Source organism: Trichosurus vulpecula, chromosome 3 (genome assembly GCF_011100635.1).
Source record: "Trichosurus vulpecula isolate mTriVul1 chromosome 3, mTriVul1.pri, whole genome shotgun sequence".
Classification (NCBI taxonomy): domain Eukaryota; kingdom Metazoa; phylum Chordata; class Mammalia; order Diprotodontia; family Phalangeridae; genus Trichosurus; species Trichosurus vulpecula.
In genome coordinates this window covers 316,446,899-316,472,758 of record NC_050575.1, presented here as the reverse complement: position 1 = coordinate 316,472,758, position 25,860 = coordinate 316,446,899, and the positions used below count along the sequence as shown (strand labels likewise).

The window sequence follows — 25,860 nt, the reverse complement described above, 5'->3', positions numbered from 1 at the left end:
ATATGTATATATATATATATATATATATGTATGTGTGTGTGTGTGTGTGTGTGTGTATAATTCTTTTATAACTAGGTTGATTTGTTTTTCTGAAATTCAGTTAAGCTCTCTAAATTTTGCCAATTTGGATATTTTATGTTTTTTATAGGTATTACTCTTTTTTAATTGCAAATTTTTCTGGCATGTAATTATACATTGTATGTTCCGATAATTATTTTTCTTTTTCTCAGTTCTGATTTGTCATTTTTATTTGTGGTTTGATTTGCCCCCCCCACTTAATTTTGTTAGTCTTTTCAAAGAACTAGATTTTTGTTTTACTAGTTCTATATCTTTTTGGTTTCTCTCACTTAAAATTTTCCTCTTTTGTGTTTATTTTGGATTTTTTACTTGTTCATTTCCTAATTTTATTATATATTTAGTACATGAGTCTTTCGTTTTTTTTCTGGCTCTGAACTAGGATGGTTACTGTGGGAGTAGATATGAGGGGACAAATGCAAGAGGCAAAGATAGGACGGACCTGACTTGGCTATTCAAAGTATATGAGGAGTGGGACAGAAGGAAGAGTCAAAGGTGATTCCAAGGTTTTGAAACTGGCTGCTTGGGAGGATTGTGGTGCCAACAACAGACAACCAGAATTTTGCCTGAATGGTCCATGAATGAAGGTCAAACTGAGCTTTTTCAAAGATGTTCCCAGAGACTTTAAATTGGATCTCTTGGGTGCAATGTAACATTAAAACAATCCTGGGTATCTTATTATAAGCTCTGGAGTATGGATGGATTCTTTATGGTCTACCCAAACCAGAATAATTCTCTGGTTCTTGGCTCAATGACTGATATGTAGACCACTCAAAGAGGAAGAATGAGCACAGTGACCATAGCAACTTTCTTGGCTGACTTCTCCTGTTACCCAAGTTCTGTCCCTGAAAAGGAAACTCAGACCAAAGATCTGGATGTCTGTTGGTTGTTTGCTTCTCTGCTGAAAAACAATAACAACAACCCTCTTTCTGCAGCATTTTAAGGTTTACAAATTGACTTTGCCACAAATCTCCTGAGAAGGGGACATTTTATCTTCTACATGAAGCCTTTCTTGATTTCATCATCCCTATTGCTAATTCATTCCCCTTCAACATCACTTTGTTTTTATCTTGTGTACATCCATCTATGGACTCTAAAAGAATGTAAGCTCTTGGAGGGCAGGATGTGTTTAATGTTTGCCTTTGTATTCCCAGAACCTGGTAATTTAGTAGGTGCTTAACCTCCCCACCCCTCCCCCCATTCCCAACAACAACAGTCTTATATTGCTTGTAAGTATAATTTGTCCATTTAACAAATGAGAATGCTAAGATTCAGAGGGGGGTCCATGATCACACAGCTAGTTAAATGTCAGAGCTGGGGCTCAAAACTGTGTTTTCTGGTTCCAAGACCAGGACTCTTACCATGACATTAAAAGTATCCAATGAAGTTGTGGTTTGGGATACAGAAGGACCTGATGGATTTAGAGGATGGAATATAGTCGTGAATAGTAAGTGAAGGTACTAGTATATGATCTGTTAAATTTAGACTTTGTTAAAGTAGATCTGTTTAAACAGTACACTTCACAGAATGGAAGGAACCTTAGACAGCTATAGCCCTAAGCTCCCTATTTGACAGGTGAGTACATTGAGTCCCTAAGAGGTAAGTGACTGATTTGGGGCCTTAAAGTCAGGCTTTCTGCCTCCCAAGTGCAGAGCTCTTTGCATCACACGCTGCCCCCCACTTACCACTGATCCTTAATTTCTTAGTCAATAAAATGAGTGTGAACTTAATTCTACTTAACCTGGTTCCAATTTACTTCTCCAACTCACAGTTTTCCCTCCGTTTAGGCTAGGCTCTTCAAAATCAATGCTTTTCCTACTCGTGAGACTGGCACAGTAATATTCAATACAGTCATTCATACTTTATTTTTTTAAAAAAATAGTAATTAGCAATCTGAATAATTTTCTTTAGCAAGTAAGACCTCATTCAATACCAGAAAGATTAATTTAAATTAACACTATTTGTAAGCTAAATGATTAATGGAGCCTTAAAAGTCTCTGAGAACATTCTAAATATTCCTTATTGAATCCCTTATTAAATAAATATTCTTTATTCAATTAGCAGAATCTTCACAGGTTCACAGACTCTGAAGGGACCTCAGCGATCTTCTAATCCAATTCATAACTAAATAGGAATTTCTTTAAAAATATTGATTTCAATTTCCTTCAATTCAATTCATCCACTAGGCATTTCATCATCTAGTTAGTATATGCCAGGCACCATTGGGTGCCAAAGATAAAAACAAAACAGTTCTTTTAAAAACCCAGAAGGGCTCATTCAACTTCCACTGGAAGACCTCTATTGGTGGGAATCTCAGTCTCTCCTAGAGAGGTGCATTCCACTCTTCAACAGTAACAAAGTTTTTTTTTATTATACTTGTATTAAAAACTCTCTTGAGACAATTGCCAATGTCATTCCTAATTCTGCCCCATGTGGACTAGCCAAAACTTCTGTCTCCCTATGCCAGTTCTTCAAATACTCAAAGACAGCTAATATGTCTCAACAAAGTCTTCTCTTAGATTAATTGCCCCCAATTCCTTGTGTAGTGTGGTTTTCGGTGTTTACCATCATGGTTGCCCTCCTTTGTACATGTCCTTATTACAGCACTTTGAACTGAACACAATAATCCAGATGTTTTTTGCTCAGGAGAGAACACATACAAGAAGACCATAACTGCCCCTCTCTAGACATGACACATCTATCAGTGCAGCCGTAGTTGGAGTTAGATTTTTTCAGTAGCTACCTTGTTACCCTTTTGATTCTTAATGAACTTGAAGCTGAGCGAAAACTCTCAGATCTTTTACTGGGACCTGGTGCTTAAGCCTATTCTGTAGTTGTACTACTGATTTTTTGAACCCAAGAGTTTGAATTTATATTAATCCTGATTGAATTCCATCTTATCAGATTTTGTCCCTGCTCTAGTTTGTTGAAAATGTTTGGGATCCTGGCTCTGTGATACAGTATGTTAGCTATCCTTCCAACTCTGCCATCATCAGAAGCATTAAGGAGCAGTCGCCCTTTCCCGCCTCACATACTATAACTTCTGGGTTAATAAGCTTAAGGTCCTTGACACTCTGGGTCCTTGCTTAGATGGTAGTGAGGACTAGGTATTCGGTTACAAAATGGAAGGCTTGCCTAATTTTGGCAGCTTCTCCACAAAACTATGGTAAATGTTTTATTTTAATTGATGTTTTCAATACCATTGTTAGCGGGAGTGGAATGAGGATGTAGGAATCTATTTCATACTAAAAATGACAACCTCTATTTTGGTTGTAGAATCTTAAAATAATAAGCATTTGTGCATAAACAAAGGGAAAATGAGACAATTTTGGTATGGTAAATATCCAGGAATGGATAAAATGCAAGCCGATAAAAATTAAATAAGGTTCTTTTTCCTGAACAATGAAAAACGATATAAATCTTAATAATTTTTAACACACAGTTAAGCTGTTACTCAGCAGAGTTTACATTGTAAAAGTCTTTCAAAGGCTAGTGCCAAGAGTGTTGACCTAGGCTATGGTACAAGAAAATTCTTAAGAAACTGAGCTTAATTTTCAAGTAACTTTTGGCTTCCAAATAAACCTAAGTAATTTCGAGATTATTTAAAAGGACAAGTTTATTTCTGTGCCAAGTCAGTTGAGTGAAATAATTGAAGAATTAATATGGCTAAATTCATATGGCTAAAGAAATTTAAAGTCACATGGGCAAAGTTATTTAAAGCATCTTTATGAATTCTTAATGATAGAGCTAGAGCTGGTTTGCTCAGAATCTCTGAAATGACTTAGTAAAATAATTCTTTGAATATACCTTTATGGGTGGAAAAGTTTCCTTAGCCACAAAATACAGAAATTGGAATGGAGAATGCCTTATTCTCACTCACCTCATGTATCCATTGCCTAATCTTGTCATTTCTACCTTCACAACATTTCCCCATTCTCTCTGTTCATATAGTCACGTGATCCTAGTTCACAGCATCATTACCCCTCTCCTGGACAACTGCAAGAGATTTCTAAATAGTCTGGCCATGTCTTTTCCCACTCCAATCCATCCTCTACTCTGTCGCCAATGTAATTTTTCTAAAGCACAAGGCTGTCACTCAAGGATTTCTGGTGGCTCCCTATTACCTCCAGGATCAGATATAACCTCCTCTGTTTGACATTTAGGTAGCTAGATGGCTCAGCGGATAGAGCAGTGGGCCCAAAAGTCAGGAAGGTTCGAATCTGACCTCAGGTACTTACGAGCTACGTAACCCTGGACAAGTCACTTAACCCTGTTTGACTCAGTTCTGAACTGTAAAATGAACTGGAGAAGGAAATGGCAAACCACTCTAATATTTCTGCCAAGAAAATCCTAAATAGGGCCACACAGAGTCAGATACAACTCAAATGACTGAACACCAGCAGCAATGATAACAACAACAAACCAAGGTCCCTTATGATTCTAAACCTATGAACCTATGAAATCCTTGATTTTCCAGATGAGTAAATTGAAATCTGGAAGGGGAGTAACTTGCTAGTGGGTCTATACACAAGAGCCAGGATTCAAACCCAGGTTCTTTGACTCTAAATCCAGTGTGTTTTCCACTAAACATACTAACTTATTCTTAGTATTATGGATGGTGCAAAGAAACTTGAAGTATTGACATTTTGGAGACCACTATCATAAAAATCCATTTTGGTTCTGGGCACGATATGCCTCATTTGGGTAAGAGTAAATTATTTGCTCTTCTGGTCCCTTTTCTGCAAAGATTCTTTTGCTTTAATGTTTAGAAGCTTTGCTAGTAATAACTCAACTTTATACAGCACTTTAAAGTTTAATAAATGCTTTCCTTGTAGGTAGGTGGCACACTGGGCTTCGAATCAGAAGACTCATCTTTCTGAGTCCAATCTGGCCTCAGAAACTTACTAGCTCTGTGATCCTGGAAAAGTCACTTAACCTTGTTTGCCTCAGTTTCCTCATCTGTAAAATGACTGGGGAAGGAAATGGCAAACCATTCTAGTGTCTTTGCCAAGAAAACCCCAAATGGGGTCATGAAGCATCAGACACAACAGAAAAATGACTGAAGAGCAACAAAATTTCTTGAATAACCCTGTGAGGCATCTAGTATAGGCATCTTTTCCACTAATTGATAGATAAATAAAATGAAGCAGTGGAAGGCTAGATGGTTTGTGCAAGGTCACATGACTAGCAAGTATTAGAACTAGAACTTAAAGCCAGCTCTCTCCTGACTCCACATCCCGTGATCTCACCATTGAACCTGCTGCTTCCTGCTTATGAGAGCCCTAACTAGCAATATGCTGATAAATGTGTCACAACTGGTTCTCTGCAGGGGAGGGGGGTAGGAAATGTAGGCACGACACACTTTTAAGGTTAATCTGCATTATTAACATTTCTCCCCTTACTTTCTTAAGTCTAGACATCAACAAAACCGTAAATCAAGCCCTCATTTGTAGCATTTGCCAGTTTGGGAGGTGTGACATGTTCACACCGAAAATTTAATGATTGGCTCTCCTGAGCCAATATCTGGTAGCTCCAGCACACCCCTGGCCTTAACCATTGTGATTCTTGCCAGGTGCTTCAGCCTCCTAGCATTTCTTCATATTTCATTAATTTGTCTTATTTCTAAAACTTCGCTTGAAGGCCCTGTTTTGGTTTTCTGCTTTTTATCTCTATCTGCTTAATCTTGCTCAAACTTTGTTAAAAAAAAAGCTTGGGAAACAGGTGCTATAGAAAATGAATAAATGTGGATTTATTTACTGCTAAGATTTTACGATTCTATTATCAAATTGTTCCCGTTTATTATTTCCCTGTGCTTCATGGAGTTGCCAATGTAATTTATGCTGAAGCAAGAGATACAAAGGCCCTAACTGCTCTTCTTGCTTCTAGTCTTTTCTCTCCCATCCATTTATCACATTATTCCTTTACTTAAAATGATTTCAGTGCTTCCTAATTGTTCATTGGATCCTTTTATTGGCTTTCAAGGCCTACCACCATATGGCTCCAATCCACTTTACTGGCCTTCTCTTCTACTACTGACCTTCATGTGTTCCTTTCAAACCGGATTCCTTACTCCTCCCACCAAACTGTGATCCGGTCCTCTCCCATTTCTGAGCTTTGGCTCACCCTCCATGCTGGAATGGACTTCCCCTCCCTCTTTTTCTGCTGAAGTCTTTCTCTTCCTTTAAGGCCTGGCCTCAAATGCTACTTCGAAGTTTATATTATTCAAGCTCATATTGTATTAGAAGATATTATATATATATATATATACATATACATATATATATGTTTCAGACTCTGACTTGCCTAGGATCTTTCTGAACTCCTCCTTTGCATCTATTTCATTCTCTCTTGTCTTATCATTAATTATGATAGCTAATACCAGCTAACATTTAATTAGTACTTTCTATGTGCCAGGCTCTGTGCTAAGTGCTTTTCAGTTATTTCATCTGATCCTCACAACAGCCTGCTAAGTAAGTATTATGATCCCCATCTTACAGATGAGGAAACTGAGTCAAACAGAGGTTAAGTGACTTGCCCAGGATCACCCAGCTAGTAAGTGTAAGGAGCTAGATTTGAACTTGGGTCTTCCTCACTGCAGACCCAGTGCTCTATCCATTATATTAACTAGCTACCCCCATCATTACTTATGCCTATCTATGTCTTTCCTCTTTTTAGCTTGTAAAGTACTGGAGAACAGGCTCTGTGTCATTTCAATCTGTGTCTTCCCACTGCCTAGCTCTGTGCCTTGAACACAGTTGGGACTTTAATTTGTTGCACTGAATAGCGAATATAGCCATATTTTCATTAAGTCTTCACTTTTTTTCTGTCCTATTGAGAAAAGTTGCTCTCAATGTTCATTTTTAAACAGATTTCAAACATAAAATGTGATTTTTATCCTGAATCCCACTTTTCTCTCTGGACATTGCTCTCCTAATGGCTTGCCAACTGTTGTACCTACAGTAGCAGCAATTTTAATGGGAGAGGATCAGGGTACACTCACCACTGTGCAGCAAAGCGGCCAAAACCACCAGAGAAGAACCAGGGCCAAGAGCAGGAAGAGGATCAGCAGAGCGATGGCCAGGATGGTACCATCAGACTGCAAAGGGAAAGAAGACAAGTTTTTAGGACAACTCATTGAGAAACCAAATCCTTGGGAATGGCGAAGCCTTTGTCATTTGCAGAGAGCTCCACGGTCTGCTTGAATGACTTTGGGCAGTTTCTTCATCTGTAAAATGAGCTGGAGAAGGAAACCACTTCAGTGTCTTTGCCATGAAAACCCCTAATGGGCTCACAAAGAATTGGATATGACTTATTGACAAAACAACAACAACTCAGCCACTCTTTTAGTTTGGGTCTCATGCTCCTCCATGTTTTGATCATCACCATTAGGACTAGCTCACGATCAGCATACAAAGCTTCCAGAGTCTCCGATCATCAAGTCCAATGCCCACATTCTATTGAAGATGGGAATTAACTTGTTCAAGGAAGGTCATACAATTAATCAGGACTTGAACTCTGGTTTCTTAACTCACAGATGGACTCTTTCTTTCCCATCATAGTGCATCGTTGTCCAGAAATAAAATGGGCTCCCATGTGAATTGAGTTAACAACTCACTTCAATTGACCTGTTAGCTGTTTAGAATGGGTGACAGTGGCAATGGGTGGGGGTAGACTATCTTACCCTTCCCTTGTTTGGATACAGCCAGTTTGATAGGCACCAAGAAGGAGTGGTCCCAAGAGGATCATGGACTGAATAGGTGAGGACTGCCTTGATTCATGACTAGCTCCTTTCTTAGAAAAGATAGGGAGCATCTTCCTGTAATTTTCAAATCTGTCAGAGCACAGAATATAGAAAGCATGGCGTTGTTTATCAATCCTCAAGAAAGCAAAGGTATTTGCTGTAGTTGGTGGCAAATGTGGCAAATGTCTGTAATCCCTGGAGACAGGAAGCTAAGACGGAAGGTTCTCCTGAACTTGGGAGTTCTGAAATCAGATGTCCACATTAAGTTCAGAATTAATATGGAGAATCCTCTCGAATGCGGTGATATCTTGTTGCCTAAGAAGGGGGTAGGACTGGCCCAGGTTATAAAACTGCATGTCAAAGCACCCAGGCTTATCAGAGTGGGCTGGGCCTCTGTGCTTCCAACCCAGGTGAGCTAGGGACATTCAGTCTTGAAGAAAAAAAGGCAAAGCTGAGTGGATCCTAGCAAGAGGGAAAATAACCACAAGGATGTGATATGAGTGGAGTGGAAGCAATAGGCAGGGCTTTAAGGTCTTTCTCTTAACCTTATTTTCTTTGTTCCTGCCAGCTACACCCAAGAGCAGAGGGTTGGTTCTGTCTTTGTGCTCTCCCTTCTCTGTACCAGTAGGGCTGTAGAAGTATTTTAGAAGACAAAAACTTTAATTTACAGCCCAGAGTCCTAAGCCTATCATTTCCCTGGGCTGTTCAAGTGCCAAATGGAGATTATCACCATAGAACCACAGAGTTATCAAGTCCTAAACTTTTTTTTTGGAGGGGGAAGGCTGGGCAATTGGGGTTAAGTGACTTGCCCATGGTCACATAGCTGGTAAGGGTCAGGTATCTGAGAAGTCCTAAATTTGTAAGAACAGAGTATGATAATCTTGTCCAAGCTGCTGGTGACCAGGAGAAAAGGAATCTTTTTTGGCCCTGTTTTCTCTCTTCTCTTTCCAGAGGAGAGAGTTCACCTCTTTCTGCCCTGCCTCTCCTTTCTTTCTTGTTGTTGTTTTTTTGTTTTTGCTTTTCGGAGGGGGTGACGCAGGGCAATTGGGGTAAAGTGATTTGCCCAAGGTCACACAGCTAGTAAGTGTGTCTAAGGCTGGATTTGAGCTCAGGTGCTCCTGACTCCAGGGCTGGTGCTCTACTCACTGCAGCACCTAGCTGCCCCCTCTTCTTTCTGTCTTAAAAGTCAAGGAACACTTATTGCTTCAAAGGCAACCACATATAAGCTAGAGCCCACTGAGCCTAGGACAGGTATGGATTGACAATTCCACCATCTTTTTCAGGTATAATTGTTTATGTGATATATTTATATATGTACATACAGATACAGCCTGTCCCCAAAGTCTTAATGCATTTTAAAGCTATGAAAGGTTACAACTGACTTCTTCAAGGAATTTCGAACAGCTAGCCAGGGCTTTAATTCTGGTTTCCTAACTCAGTCTAGACCCTTCCTTTTCCATTATACTGCATTATTGTTCAGAAATGAAGATGTTAGTGGGGGTCATTGTAACTATTTTCAAGTATTTCACCAAAATTTCAGAGCTGGAAGGCACCTCTCTGGCCATCTAATCCAACCCACATCAGAAGAGGAATCTCCACTATACCATAAAGAGTCATCCAGAAATTGCTTGAAGACCTCCAAAGAGGAACAACTTACCAACTCTTGAAGAAACCCATTTCATTTTTGCATAGCTCTAATTTGTTATCATTTTTTCCTCATATCAAGGGCAAATTTGACTCTTTTTGACTTCTGCCCATTGTTCCTAGTTCTATCTTCTGAGGCCACCCAGAATAAGACTAATTGTTCTTCCATGAGATAGCCCTTCAAATACCATATTTCCCCATGTATAAGATGCACCATTTTTTCAGGAAAAATTTGGGGTCTAAAAACTGGGTGCGTCTTATACTGTGGTTGTAGACTTTTTTACTTGCATTTCCCACTTTTTTGCTCTTGTTGTCTTTGCGCTCATTGTTTCGCATTTGTTACTGGTTTTTGCCATCTTCTGTCCAGAAATGGCTCAGAAAAGATTTTCGTACAGTGCTGAATTCAAATTAAAAGTGATCCAGTTTGCAAAAGTGAACGGAAATCATGCTGCTGAATGTAAATTTGTTCCTCCTCCAACTGAGAAAACAATCAGAGACTGGCTACAGGAAGAAGAAACCCTATTGAAAACACCATGGCAGAAGGAGGCCATGAGAGGCAAGTCAGCAAAATGGCCTGATTTAGAGAGGAAATTGAAGATATGGATTGAAGAGCAAAGGGCAACTGGAATTCCTGTGTCCACAAAGATGGTTCAGCATGAGGCAAGAAGAATTGCTGATGAAAAAGAAGTTACTGATTTCAAAGGAGGACACAATTGGTGCTTCAGGTTCATGAAATGGAATGGACTAAGCATGCGTACACACACCAGACTTGCCCAAAAGATGCCTGAAAGCTATGAGCAGATGAATAAAACTCGAGTTCCATAACTTTATGTAATACATTTTTTTTCAAATTTCGGGCCCCCAAATTAAGGTGCATCTCATACATGGGGAAATACAGTACTCCCCTCTCTCTCCCTCACTCCCCCTTCCTCCCTCCTGCCCCAACCCTGTCTCGTTTTCTATTGGTTGAATTCTTCTAGTTCCTTCCATCAATCCTTATACAGCAAGAACTAGAGAACCTTCCCCATCCTGGTTTCCTTCACTTAGGTTGTTTTCTAGCTTTGGAAGATCTGTAAAACAGAAGAGACATTACTTCTGTTCTGCATAACTCCAGGATCTAGGAAGAAAGAGTGGAAATTCCTAAGAGGAAAATTTAGGTTTGATGGAAAGCATAACTTTCAAACTAACAAACATATTCAAATAAGGAATGGGTTTCCTTGGGAGGGGAAAATTTTTAAATAAAGACTGGATGACTCCTTGTTGTAAAGGAAATTATTATGTAGGTATCAGTTGAACCACATGGCCTTTGAAGATCCATCCTCCTGGAGGATAATGTGACTCTGTATCTATGTAGATTTAGTCAAATTACATGCCACTGTGAGCCTCACTTTATTCCTCTACCAAATAGGGGTAACGATACTTAACCTGTCTCACAAGACCATTGTGGAATATAGCTTTGTAAAGTATGATGTCAACTATTGCTTATTTGTTAAATTCCAAGATGGCCTTCTGGCTTCACCCAGAGAAGACGCCAATATAGTCTTCTCTGGAGTTATTTTTGGGCTTTTCAAAATTGGCAAAGAAGCAGCTTTTTCTCATTGCAACCCATTGGGGACATCTTTGATTAAGAGCCAAGAAGTTCAAAGTCCCACAAACCAAGTATTGGCCCATCTCATCAAGGTTTTCAGAAATGCCAGGTTATATCAGCAAGAGCAAAAGCCTCAGATGTACAGGTGGCTGTAGGACTAGACCAAGAGCAGTGGGTGGGTGGTTTCCCCTAGGGTCAAACTTCTGGCAGGAGTCCTAGTCAAAGAGCCCAATGAGATGATGAGGGAAGTAGAAGGGGAGAGAAAGAAGAAGGAGGAGGGGAAAGAAGGGAATAAGTGTTGGGAGGATGCTTCCAAGAAATATTTCTCTTAGAATAATGACCATAGGATTGGGTAACCACCCTTTGTACTAAGGAATTATTTTTTTTGGAATAGTATTTTTCCTGATATCCACAAGGAGTAAATAAGCCCCAAAGGAAAGAAAATAGAGGCAGCCACTTGATAACAGGGTGAACAATTGTGAATGAAGTAAAAACTGTCATGAGACTGTTTCTAAAAACTCTGGATCTCAAAAAATGTATATTCCAAAGATAATGAAAGGCACCTCCTCTGGAATTTAGCTATTGCATGGAAGCGACCCTAAATTCTACACTACAGCCCATGTCTACTGACTTCCAGGCATTGTGTTCTTTCGCTAGGGCCAGTATGCTTATGCTATACCCTGGTAAAGGTTGCCTGGAACTACATATACAATTTCCTCCCTTGAAGGTGACCCTTGATCCTAGGGACTATGGATTCCAGGGACCTTGGATTTCACTGGGCAAACAGGTCATAGATACATATCTATATCGATTTCTCTAGCTAGCTATTTTTTTTCTTTAACAAAGACTTTCTACAAATATGTCATCTATATTAGTGGGATGAGAACCCACACAGTGAAATTGTAGATCCTTGAAACAATTAACTCAGTGTTAATCACACAGAAGGAGTTAAAGAAATGCCCAATGAGATATACTGGCAGAAATACCATCTTTACAACATGACATGAATTAGCTTTTTGTTCCAGGTAATCTTTACAATAGGAGAGAAGACTTGTAGTAGTTCAATGGAAAGATCTCTACCCTGAAAATGAGAAGATCCAGGTTCTAGTTGAAGTTTTAAAAGAATCATTTACCATACTGTATATCAGAGGGATTTGAGAGATCATCTCATCCAGTTGCCCATTCAATGTTCCCCTCCAACATTCTTGAGATAAACTAGTTTGCAATGCAGTCTATTCCAGTTGGACAGTCCTAATTATTAGCAACTTCTTCCACATATATCATTAATAATAATAGACATTTATGTAACACTTTAAATGCTTTCCTCCTGGCCCTGTAAGGTAGATAGTATAATTAGTTGTTTTCTCCATTTTTACAGATGTGAAAACTGACACTCAGGAAAATAAAATTATTTACCCTGAGACATGTAATTAGAAAACGTAAAAACCCAGGCATAGACCTAGGTCTTCTGATTCTAAGACTGGCACTTTCCCCCCCTAAGGAAACATGTGATTTTGTTTAAATCATTTTCTCTCTCTGAGTCTCTATTTCCTTACCTGTAGAATTAAAGAGCTGACTAGACAGTTCCCATGGTACTTTACATCTTTTTTTTCCCAGATAGCAGAATGGGCCATCTAGCTAACCAGGTAACCAATTTCAATCTGTTTCCTTCAGTCATCTCCCCATAAATCCCCCTGTGACCTCATCCCAGGCTGCTCTTCTAGAGCTTTTCACCCTCAAGAATGTTCTGCGTAATCATTTGAACCTCATTTTTCCCTTATGGAAAGTTTGGTGATGCATTTTGCTGTTGTTGTTGTTTGTCCTTCATATTCAAAGGACCAGATTTGCCGAAGTTTAGTTCTTAGACTCTTCTTTTCTATCTCTATATTCCCTCCACGCAAATCTCATTTACTCCCTGAGGCTCAGAGATGAGATGAGACTTGTCCAAGTCACATAGTTTAGTTAACAGCCGAGGCAGGACTAGATATGCACCTAGTAGGTCTCTTGGCACTAATCTCTTGACTCTAGAGACCCAGAATATTTCCATGAAACCCTGTGCAAACAATCTGAAGTGAGCGTTTGGAGGGAAGTTTCTATTTGGAACGTTAAATGAAACCACTTCAGTATTTTTATTGTTCTTAATTTCTCTAGCGCTTTAAGGTTTGTGGAGTACTTTCTACACAACAATGCTATGAGTTAGGCAGTGAAAGCATTATTAACCCTGTTTTACCTTTGGGAAAACTGAAACTCAGAGTGGAAAGTTAACTTGTTACATTTTTAGGAAGAGGCAGATCTAATATTTGAACCTGTCTTTTAAAAGAATTTAATTACGATTTTAATTTATGGGATAAAACAAGCATTTCCATAACATAGTACAATAAAAAGATGGTTGCACATGAAACTGCAGCCCAAGTCTTCTTAATCTGGGTCAAATGCCCCTGACACTATGTCAAGACATCACAATTTTTTTTAGCCAATAATGGGTTTAACAGATTTGATGTTTCTAGCATCTTTATTTCAATTTTTTCAAGTTCTAGACAGATTTTGGTTTTTTTTTTTACCATGAAGATGATGCAGCTCTTTTCAAAGTGATCATTTTGCCTTTTTAGATGTCACTGTTTGGTTTGTCTGAGTAAAGTAGACATTCATCAAACCCTGCCAAACAGTGATAAAAATGTTGGACAGGTGAAGATTTCCAAAGACTGCTTGAAATCTCGTGATTCTCTATTGAAGAGTTGTCCCATTACAGAGTTTGCAGGGCAGGGGAATACTGTCAGAATTCTTTTCTTACACATAGAAATTCATGTCATTCCTTTGCTTGAAAACAAAACAAAAAAAAAACTTTAGTGCATCTCTATTGTTTCCTGAGTAAAACTCAGATTCCTTAGTTAGGCATTCAGACAAGACTCCAAAATTTGGTACCTTGTCCTCAATGCCTTTCCAGGTTTCTCTCCTCTTACTCCTCTCCATGTGCCCATATTAAACTGGGTGGCATTTTGTTGCCCTGCAGGTACCATATGCTCTCCTGCACTGGTACAGGGAGTTTCTTCATCTGAGAGGTCCCTATAGGAATGAAATTGTAGTCACAGTCCATCTCCTTAGCCCTCATAGCTACCAAGTGGCAGAGCCAAGCCGCAGATTCTGGTGTCCTGATTCTAACTCCAGTGCAATATAGACTATTGGCTGCTGTTCCTCCAGCTGTGTGAGAGCTTTCTTCTGGAGGCTTATGCCATGTGATTGAGAAGGGCTGCATTCCACTTTTTTTTTTGAAGTTGGATAAAGCCTGAACAGCTGGTCTCTGCTTTCTGCTCACAGGAATGAATGTGGGGGAGGGACGTCATCACTTCTTTTTTGTTTTGAAAGCTATCCAGTGCATTTAATTGCTAAGAGGTTTTGGATATTCAAGCCCAGAGATTCAAATTCCCTTTCCTATAGCACTCATTTATTCCTCTAATAATGGAATGTCACAGAAATCATCTAGTCCAACCTACTAATTTTATGGGGACTTAGACACGTAAAAGGATTCGCTCAAGATTATACAGCTAGTTAGTAAGAGAGACCAAGACTATGGATCAAGCAGGTCGTCTGAGTCCCAGTCCTGTATTATTCTGTATTGTGACCCTGTGTTGTTTCTCTGATCCTAGGAACAACAGTGCCAACTTTGCCCTCTTAGCTCCCTGATGAGCTGCCCATGTTTGGGATAAGAAATCAATCAGTTTCTCTGTTCAGTTCAATCTCAGTTCTCAGTTCAATCATTTTCACGGTGTCTGACTATGCATGACCCTTCATGGGGTTTTCTTGGGCAAAGATACTGAGCGGTTTGCCATTTCCTTTTCCAGCTCATTTTACAGATGAGGAAACTGAGGCAAACAGGATTAAGTGACTTTCCCAGGGCCACACAGCTGAGTGTCTAAGGCTGGATTCGAACTCAGCGTCCTCCATACTTCAGAGCCAGCACTCAATCTGCTGCACCACCTAAGTGCTCATCAATCATTCACCAGACATTGTGTCTTTTCTGTGCCAGGCACTATGGATACAAATAGAAAGAACAAAACAACCCCTACTCACAAAGAACTTAAATTCTAAGAGGGGAGACCAGGACACATGTAAGTACGTACAGAAGAACATAAAGAGAAGATTACTAATAAATACAAAGTAGTTAAATATAAGGAAGCTTGGGAAGGAAGGTACTAGCAGTGGGGGCAGGGTCAGAAAAAGCTTTATCTAGAAGGTGGTGACTGAGCTGTGTCTTGAAGGAAAAGAGGGATTCGTTGAACTGGAGGTGGAGTACATACATTCTAAGTATGGAGGATGGCCAGTGCAAAAACATGGAGATGGGAGATGGAGTCATGTGTGAGAAACAGCAAGGGGGACAATATGGTTGGATCATAGAATGAATGGAGGGGAGTAGAGTATATGAAGATTGGAAAGACAGAGATGGACATTATTTTGAAGAGCATTAAATGAGACACAAATGATTTTATACCAGATAGAATATGGAGCCACTACACCTTAGGAAAATCACATCAGCAGCTAAATGAAGGGTGGATTGGAGTGGGGAGAGACTTGAGTCAGAGAGACCAGTTAGAAGGCTATTGCAACAGTTCAGAAGAGAGATGATAAGGACCTGAACTGTGCTTGTGACTGTGAGAATTGAGAGAAAGGGATAAGTAGGAGAGATATTGTAGAGAAACAATAAATTTAGCAATTGATTGTATGTGTGTATGTGTGCATGTGTGCGCACGTATGTGCATGTGCTATTCCATTATGTTCCAGAACCTTGATTTATGAAGGGTAGGCAGTCATCTTTTCATTTCCCACTGGCTGCACTCCTTGGGACTTCTCCATAATGTCCCTTCATTGGTACCTTCTCTCTTCTTCCTTTCATTTATCAACTTCCTTTTATGTGTTTTTTTCCTCCATTAAATTGTAAGCCTTTTGAGCACAAAGACTATCTTTCTTTTTCATATTTATATTCCTAGCCTTTAGTGCTTGACAGTGCTTGACACATAGTAGGCACTTAATAAATGACTGACAGTTTATTGACTATTAGTGACTGACACTCTCTAGCCTCCTATAACTCCACATTTAGACAAAAACTTTATGGACAATGATAATCTACCGGAATTCATTCTTTAGTGACTAATATATCCCCTTCACATTATCCTTTTCCCATTCCAGTGATTCTGAACTCTGACTGCTATTGTTTAAACCCCACTGACTGATCCTTTATTCCCATTCCCCTCAACCCAAAGTCCTACAATAAAATTAGCCACCTGGAAAGCCTGCTCAACAGATAATGAACTTTCGTCCTAAAACTTCACTAAGAATTGGAAATTGAGGGGAATGCCCATCAACTGGGGAATGACTGAACAAGTCATGGTATATGACAGAGATGGTATACTACCGTGCTATAAGAGATTACGAGCAGGATGATTTCTGAAAAACCTGGAAACACTTACATGAACTGATACAGAGTAAAGTGAGCAGAACCAGGAGAACATTGTACACAGTAAGAGCAATGTTGTACGATGTACGACTGTGAATGACTTAGCTATTCTCAGCAATACAATGATGTAAGACAATCCCAAAGGATTCATGATGGAAAATGCTATCCACCTCCAGATAAAGAACTGATGGCATGAGAATACAGATCAAAGCATACTATTTTTTACTTTCTTTCTTTCTCTCTCTTTTTCATTTTGAGTTTTCTTCCCCAAACATGGAAATGTTTTATATGATTGCACATGTATAACTTTTATCAGATTGCTTACCATTTTAGGGAGGGAGGAGGAAAGGGAGGGAAGGATAGAATTTGGAACTCAAAACTCAAAAAAACCCCTACAAATGTTAAAAATATTTTTACATGTAATTGGGGAAAATAAAATATGAAAAATGAAAAAAAATCCCAGATGTGTTGTTGAGCTGGGAAAAAAAACTTTTCTCACTCACTCTTACTGAGACTTGGCTCCCTCATGTTGGCAGAGCTTCTCTGGCCACCCTTTCCAGTACTTTTACTTATACCCCCTGACTCACTGGTTATGATTAGGGAGTTGGAATATCTCTTGTCCCCTAGTTCTCTCTCTACCATTATCATTCAGTAACATCTCCTTTGAGATTCATTCAATCCATATTTATCACCTAATGAAGATTCTGATTGATGTCAACATCCAGAATATTCTCCTTCTTTTCTCACTGAGTTCAGATCTTGGCTCACAGTCTTTTTCTTTTTTCCAACCAAGAATCATCTATATAGATGATAACTGAATGTGTGGGATCTAACGTGATCACCAAGTGAGATAGCATAGAGGAATAATAGAAAAGGTCCTAGAGATAAAGCCTTGGGGTACACCCATAGTTAGAGTGTTACATAAATGAAAATGTACTTCCCCCAATCCCCAAGTGGAGATAAAGTAGTCAGACAGAGGACTAAGAGACCAGAGTCACAAAAAAACTAGAGAGGAAAGAGACTCTAGGAGCAGTAGGCTGCAGAGAGGTAAAGAAGGGTGAGAATTTAGAAAAGGCAAACGAAAGATCACTAGTAACTCTGGAGAGAGCAGTTTCAGGTGGATAACAAGGGCAGGGGGGTTAGAGGAGAGTGAGAGGAAAGGAACTAGAGGTTCCTAGTTTAGATGGCTTTTTCAAGGAGTTTAAGTAAGAAGGGGAGTGGAGATAATGGGTGATGGACACAATAGGAATTAGTGAAAGATTTTTAAGGATGGGGACACGGGCACGTTTGTTGGTAGTAGGGAAGGACCTAGTAGAATGGGAGACATTGAAGATTAATGAGAGAGTGGGGATGAGAGAGGGAGAAATATTCTGGAGAAGATGAAAGGGAATGGGATGTTACAAAGGTGGCCCGTGTAAGCAGAAGAGACATTTCATCATCAGAGATTGAAATTATGGAGGCAGTTGTGATGGATGATGTTGGAGAGATGTAGGATGAGGAGGAAGGGAGAAGAAAGTGCTCCTTGCAAATGGCTTCAATTTTTGGCAGAGTGAGGTAGGAGAGGGAGTCATATGGCTTGAGGAGAAAAGAAAAGATTTGGAACAAATGCCATACTGAGTGGGATAGGGAATCCATTAGAGGATTACCTCATTGAAGTGGGTGTCTAAATTTATGCTAGCTTTCATCTCCATTAGATTGTGATCTACTTGAAGTCGGGGGTTATCTTTTTCCTCCTTTTGTATCTCTAATGTTTAGCATAGTTCCTGGAACATTTATTGTTCAGTCCTGTCTGACCCTGTGTGACCGCACTTGGGGTTTTCTTGGTAAAGATACTGGAGTGCTTTGCCCTTTCCTTATTCAGTTAATTTTACAGATGAGGAAACTGAGACAAACAGGGTTAAGTGACTTGCCCAGGGTCACACGTCTGAGGCTGTATTTGAGCTCAGGAAGATGAGTCTTCCTGATGTTCTATCTAGTAGGTGCTTAATGTTAATTGACTGACTGATTGAATTCTTACTGGTTAACCTCTTGGACTTCTCTTCCCTGGCATTTTTTGATTGTGTTAGATATTGGCTTGTTATCTCAAGTCTCAGTTCCTGGATTAGGACTTTGTGTTTAAGGCTAAGCTTCAGCACAGCCTATACTGAACAGGGTGGGAAGATCCTTTTTGGTCCTCTCCTCTCTTTAATTTGGGTGTTTATGCTGAGGCAACTCTAGATGTGGTAGCAAGTACCATACCTTACCTTCTGACACAATCCTTGGCTTCTACTTTTGTCTCTTGGTGGCTTAATATAGGTGATGTCCTCATCACTTCTCTGTCTTTTTCTCTTTGCACAGTTCTCAACTTGGAATTGGTTCCATCCACTGCTATGGCTTCCAGTCAGTTGCTAGAGATCCCTCTGGCCTCAGACTTCCATCAAGGCACCCATGAGCCAGCTCATAAGCCCTGTCATTGAGCTAGTCTCATCTCCTGCTGTGGTTCTGAGTTTTGCCCTGTCCCACACTGGTTTTCTGGGTGATGGTCCACGGGGGCTGTAGAGCAGCTATTCACATAGGCCATGGCCTATGTCTCTGTCCTCTCCACTCTCCAGCTTTCAGACTCCAGTTATCAGGGCTTGCTTTGGCTTCTGCTGGCCTTGGCATATTTCTGGTTGGAACACCCACGCATTTGAGTCCCTGTGGGATCTGACTGAATCCAGGCTCCCTGGCGAGTCCTTGTTGAGAACTTCCACAGGCTTCAGGCCATTTACCAGATCTCATTCCAACCTTATTATAATATACTAATTCCCTTTCCAAACTCTGCAATGTAGTCAAACTGGCCTTCTTTCAGTTGCTTATAGGCAACCCTCTCTCTCTTTGTTCCTGTTCATTGGCTGACTCTCTTAGCTCATAACTAATCTGTACATATTTGTACATCTGGTACATGTTGCATCCCTGCTAGAATGTAACTTCTTGAAGTCAGGGACTATTCCACTTTTGCTTTTTGTATCTCTTGTTTCTAAAACACATAGCAGGCAGTTAATTGGTCAACCAACTGGCTAATTGATTGAAATACCATAAAAACACATAACTTATTTTAAGTTAAAATGAAATTCCAGTGTAATTAAGAAGTTCAGAAAACCAAGCAGTAAAATACAGAGGGAACCTGTCCCTTCAAGCAAAAACCCTCCATAATTACCTAGTTGCAAATTAGGAACCTTCAAACAATATCTCCCTAAACTGGCTTCAAAAACCTTTCCCATTCCACTCTATTTCCCAATCAGAATTGATCTTTCTGTCCCAAAGTTAACAAAACACTTTTTTCTTCCTCGCTTATATTCAACATGAATGATTATATATCACGTTTGTATATCATTAGTTATTTTTGTTCCTCCATTAAATTTTTCTTAAAATACTTCCTCATTGCATTGAGGTGGCCTTCAGTTCTGGGGAATGCAAGCTCTGTCAGGCTTTCAAAAGCTACGAAAGCTTTTGGTATGGATTCAGTGACACATTCGTCTCTATCCTCAAGGACCAGTGTAGCTAAATGTGGAGATGTTTTTCTCCCAAAGGCTGACCAGCCTTCTGGGGACAAACTGGCTTTATTGGCTACACCAACTCATAAAAATCATGTACTAGGGGCTATGATTCCCCCTCAGTAGAGGGAACATCCATACTGATGAAGTCACCTAATGTGAAATACTGAAATAAACAGTTATTTGTGTACGGCTTATACTCCCTCTCTACTCATTTATAAGTCCCCAGAGGACAGAGATGGTATCTTATCTTATATTTGCATCTTCCCTGGTATCTGTCACTGTGATTTGTACATAGTAAGGGCTTATGCTTTTTATTAGATTATTGAATTCTAATATATTCTTGTTAATTGAACAGAATTAATTCTATAATTACAGGACTAAACACATACATTGAAAGTATATTTAGATTTAAGCAGAAAAGTACCTAATGAAGCTATCAGATGATTGTTTCCTCTAAAGGAGATTGGTTTTTCATAGCTTTTCTGTTCACCATGTTATGAGATCTCCCTGTCACTGCTATGATAGCGGCCTTAAGTATTCAAATTTCTTCTGCCTTGCAAACCACTATAAATCCTTTTTCCGGCAGGCTGATGGAATCAGGCAGCTGCCAGTGGTTGCTGGTCCCTTCCCCACTTCCTCCTTTTCATCCTTAAATGTATTTCTTATTCCAGTTCTAGAATGTACCATCTCAGCATTCAGTGGAATATCCAGGGGCAACAAAGCTATTATCCACATGTAAACAGCGTCCTCCCCCACACTCTTCTTCTATCTCAGTTTCTTCACACGCATTTCAGTTCAGGTTACTTGTATAATTTAGGACAGAGTTTGGAGAATAACGGTGTGGTAGAAAGAGCACTGGAGTTAGAGTGAAGAAATATGAGTTCCTGGCTTACTATGTAACCTCTCTGAGGCATAGTTTCCTCATCTGTAAAAAAAGAGATAATACTGCACCCCAAATTTCATAGGAATGTCATGAAGAGAATGTTTTGTAAACCTTAAAGCACTCTTAAGATGTGAGTTTATCTTTGTTTGTCTTACCATTTTTTGGACTTCATTGAGAGAAACAAGTCTTAGGCAGGGTATATATTTTGGGCAAGTTTTTGTTATTATGGTTCTTCCTAGGCTTATACCAAGAAATGGGTTCTTTCTAGAACTATAAGAAATAATAAGTTTTCTTTGGCACCTACCATCTTAGAATCATAGAATGTCAAAGCTGGAAGAGATGTTGTTCATCTCACTCTTTTGACAGATGAGGGAATACAAACTCTGAAGGGCAAGGAACCTGCCCATAGAGACTCAGGTACCATCAGAATCAAGATTAGAACTCAAGTCTTTGGGATCCTAGTTTAACATCTTTTTTACTTCACCAAGCTGCTTCCAAAGTGACACTGTGCCAATCAACCATAGTGTGATGACAAATGAATTAGACAGTTCTTTTCATGGTTAAGAAATTAGGTTTTTAATTGAGCTACAGTAGTTGGTCCCATCTATTCTTGCTGAACTTCAGCAAAAAATATGGAGGTTACCATTCTGCCTAAGACAATTTCCACCAATACTATAATCAAGGCACCAATATATGAAATATATATACAAAAAGCACCTGTTTACAAGACAGGCCTGAGAATTTCTTAGAGAAAATACCAACCAATCAGAACTGGCTTGGAATACAGAGAGTGTGAAGGTCCCAGACCTGAAACGCTTGGCATAGTATCATGATTACTTCCTTCCAACGAGTGATTCTTGCACCCAATTCCCTCCTTTCCTTTCCCATATCACCTCTGAGTGAAGCTTACTATCACTTCTCACCAGGACTAATTAAAAGGCCTCATAATTAGTCTTTACTCTTGCTCCTCCAGCTTATACATCATTGTTAGCTTAATTTTTCCAAAACATAGCTTTAAGTCCTTTTCCTACCCAGAAACCTTGAGTAGTTCCCCATTGCCTATTGAATAAAGTCTAAATTATACACTTTTGGGTATCAAAGTTTTCTAAAACATGATACCAACTTTCCAGTTTTATCTCCTACTAGTGTCCGGTACATAGCTAATGGTCTAGTCGTTGTCCAGTGAGCACTTCTTGTACTTTCTTCCCCCTACATCTTCATTCATGCCTCCCTCTGGCTAAAATATATCTTTTATTCTCCCTTATCCCTCTCTCCTTATTGGAATCTCATTTCTGGCAAGAAGTGAGTCCAATAGGGGTAGTTTTAGTGGGAAGGGAATGAGGGGATACATTCAAGAAAGTCTTAGGAAGGAGAAAAACATTGCACAATGAGGTAAGAGATGGCTTACTTCATGGATTAATAAAATTTGTAATAAGGACCAGAGCTCAAACCCTGTTTCAGACACTTACGAACTATATGACCCAGGCAAATAATTTAACCTCTTTCTACCTCAGTTTCTTCATTGTAAAATAGGAATAATAAGACTTACATCACAGAGTTCCTATGATGCTCAAATGAAATAATGTGTGTAATATTCTTTCCAAAGCTTAAAGTAATGCACAAGTATTAACTATTAATAATAATATTCTACCTTCTTGTATAACTATTTATGTCCTGGTTTTATTTTCCCTACTAGATTGTAAGCTGCTTGAGGGCAGGTCCTTCATCTTTGTATCCTCTTCATAGACTATTAGTTTTCCCATCTATAAATTGGGGAGGTTGAACTAAATGACCTCTAAGGTTAGATCTATGATTCCATGATCATAGTGGTGCCTTGAAAATTGTTAGCTATTAATATCTGTTGAAATGAATAGAAATGGATTCAATTTGCCCTATTAGGACAGTGATAGCCCATTTGAACTCATCTTCTGAGACTGATGATGCTTCAATACTTTGATGCAACTGTGATCTAAATGATGTGGGCAATCTTTCCATATGTATAGATTGCGACCCATGCATGCCTTCTTATAATACGCAATTCTTGTCTGTATCCTCCAATAAATTATCCATAAAGGATCTACTCAACATAATAGTGTTCTTCTTTTAGTTCTCCAGACATTCCATAGGTGCCAGTATAGTACTCAAGCTGTCTTTTATCCTTCATTCTCAATGCATAATTGGTTTACCTCATTTCTGTTTTTACATTTCCTAGATTTTATCATTTATGTTATTTCTTGGATGAAAATTATTGTCGTTAATACATATGCACATACACACACTACAAAAGGTTTTCTACCTTGTTTTTTCAGTCATGTCCAACTCTTTGTTGTTGTTGTTGTTTTTGGCAGAGGAATAATAGGGTTTTGGGGATTTGGTTTTTTTTTTTTTGGTTTCCCGTTTGGGGTTTTTGGGGCAGAGGTAGTGGAGTGATTTGCCATTTCCTTCTCCAGCTCATTTTACAAATGAGGAAACTGAGGCAAATAGGGTTAAATGACTTGCCCAGGGTCACACAGCTAGTAAGTGTCTGAGGCCTGATTTGAATCAGGAAGATGAGTCTTCCTCATTCCAGGCCCAGCGCTCTATCCACTGCACCACCTAGCTATCCTACCATCTGTCTCTTTATGTCCCTTTGGGTCACTGGCTATATTGATTCTTTAAATGTTGTGGTATCCCATGCTGCATTGTTAGAAGAAAGCAGGTGCTAAATAAATGGGTTTTTTTTTTTTGAGTTAAGGAATACCAGGAAAAGTTACAATGAGAAAACAAAGCTGGAATTAAGATTATGGTTTAGGTCAGAGTCAGTGTAAATTGCCTTCTTTAAGAAGAAGAGAGTTCAGTGATGCTTACCTAGTGTTGGAGCATGAAGCCCATTTTTTAAAGAAAGGAATTTAATAACTTGCCTTCAGACATTTCAAGGGGATTTGTACTTCACACTTCAAAGACCTGTAATTTAATCAGTGTGGTACTCCTGCCACTGATTCGCACTGACGGTCTTCATGAATGCAAGTTTAAGTAAGTCATCATTTGGTGGCCAGTTCCCTAGGGATGGGCCTTTCTGCCCTTAGCCATTCTATTCTCTCAGCCTTGGAAACTGTGTCACTGATGTAAGACATGAAAGCGTGGGAAGAGTGGCTTATAAAAATGATCAAAATTATGTGATGCAGAAAAAGCAGCATGCTATACAGAAGAAAGAAAATATGATACTTGGGATTGAATTTAGGTCACTAAACAAGAAAATATTTCCAAAAGAAAAATTTCATGGCATATACTAAACTGCGTAAGCAACTTTTCAAAGACCTTTAGAAAGACACCCTAGTGTATTGTTCCTCCACTGCATGTAATAAAAATAGCTGATATTTAAGTAACTGTTTAAGGTTAAAATCCTTCAATATGTTATGTTATTTGAGCCTTGCCACAAGCCCATTATGTAGGCCTTATGATCCCAGTTTTCATAAATTTTACACTAGGGTTCCCTCAACTGTATACTAATTACATTATATTTAACTACTTCATACTTTTTAAATATTTATTCTTTATATATTTCTTCTGCATATACTTATAAATTTTAGAATGTAAGGTCCTTCAGCATAAGGATTATTCTATTCCTGTTATTTATGACCCCAATTCTTAGCACAAGTACCTGGCACTAGGAGATGTTTAATAGATGCTTGTTATTTGATTGACGATCATATTCTACACCTTGTAGTATAGCTGATTTTTAAAGAAATTTTTCCCTCTACTAGGGTTTTATTTCCCCTACTAGGTTGTATGCTCCCAAAGGATACTCTTTGTCAAAGGGAGAGAGATGGTGGCCAAAGACAACATCAGTTTAGAATATGAAGTTATTTGTAGAATCTTATGAAGAAAGATGATGGAAGCTTATGAACATTGTCACCTCATAAACCAGAGTTGAGGGAAAATTAGTTTGAAGAAAGCTTGGCAATGAATACAACTAAGCATAGTCATCCTGAGGGTATGTAAGGATGAAAATGGAAGCAGGACAACAAATCAAAGAAAAATGGAAAAGGTCTGCTAAAGATATAACAAACTATTTCCACCATCAAGAACAGAAAAGCTGCCACACTTGGACGCTAATATCATAGTCCTAAATGTGCTTATAGGGGAGGTAGAAATGGTACTGAAAAGAATAAAGACAGGCAAATTATCTCAATTGTTGGATATGTTATAATTGTGAGATTATTGAGGAATCAATTCACAAGGTGTCTGGAGGATAGATAGATACCAAAGGCGTGAAAAAGGTTTCAGACTTTATTAATACTGAAAAAGTACTGAATCTATTGGGTTTTTTTTAAATGCCATTGATTTCACACCACCTTCATTTCTGATTATATCCTTTCCTGCTTTCCAAATCATTGAAATATCCCTTGTTACAAAGATTTTTTTTTAATGGGAAAAATGTTTAGTAAAAGAGTTACATGGATCCTGACAGTATATGCAACATTTATTATCCATTGACCCTCACCTCTGCAGTGTGGGGAGGAAGGTGTATTTTTCCAACTTTTCTACAAGGTGAACTTTGGTAATTATAATTATATATCATTCAGTTTCCTTTCTTGTTTATTTTATTGTAACAATAGTGTATATTGTTTTTTCCAGTTTTTTTTACTTTCCTTTGCATCAGTTCATTCAGTTTTCCCACATTTTTCAGAATTCTTTAGTCTTCATTTTTTAACAGAACGTTTCATTATATTTATGTACCATAATCTGTTCATATACCACAATTTAATTAATTCCTGCTTTTCCCCCTGGTTCTTTGTTACTGCAAAAAGTACTGCTCTGAATATTTTGATATGTATGTATGTATGTAGGTATGCATGTATGTATATGTATGTATGTACACACATACATATATGTGTGTATACATATATACACATACATATATGTGTGTATACATATATACACACATATATGAACCTTCTTTCTATCTTTGAATTCTTGGAG

The 25,860-nt window shown here is 38.8% G+C and overlaps 1 protein-coding gene across 1 annotated transcript in view; it reads right to left on the bottom strand.

Annotated features, from left to right (window-relative positions):
* The window catches only part of ANTXR1 (ANTXR cell adhesion molecule 1), a 309,492-nt gene that overhangs the window by 124,898 nt on the left and 158,734 nt on the right, over positions 1-25,860 (bottom strand). Inside the window, exon 13 of the mRNA XM_036751470.1 lies at positions 7,076-7,171. Coding sequence (XP_036607365.1) covers positions 7,076-7,171 — 96 coding nt within the window. The remainder of the gene's footprint in view (positions 1-7,075; positions 7,172-25,860) is intronic.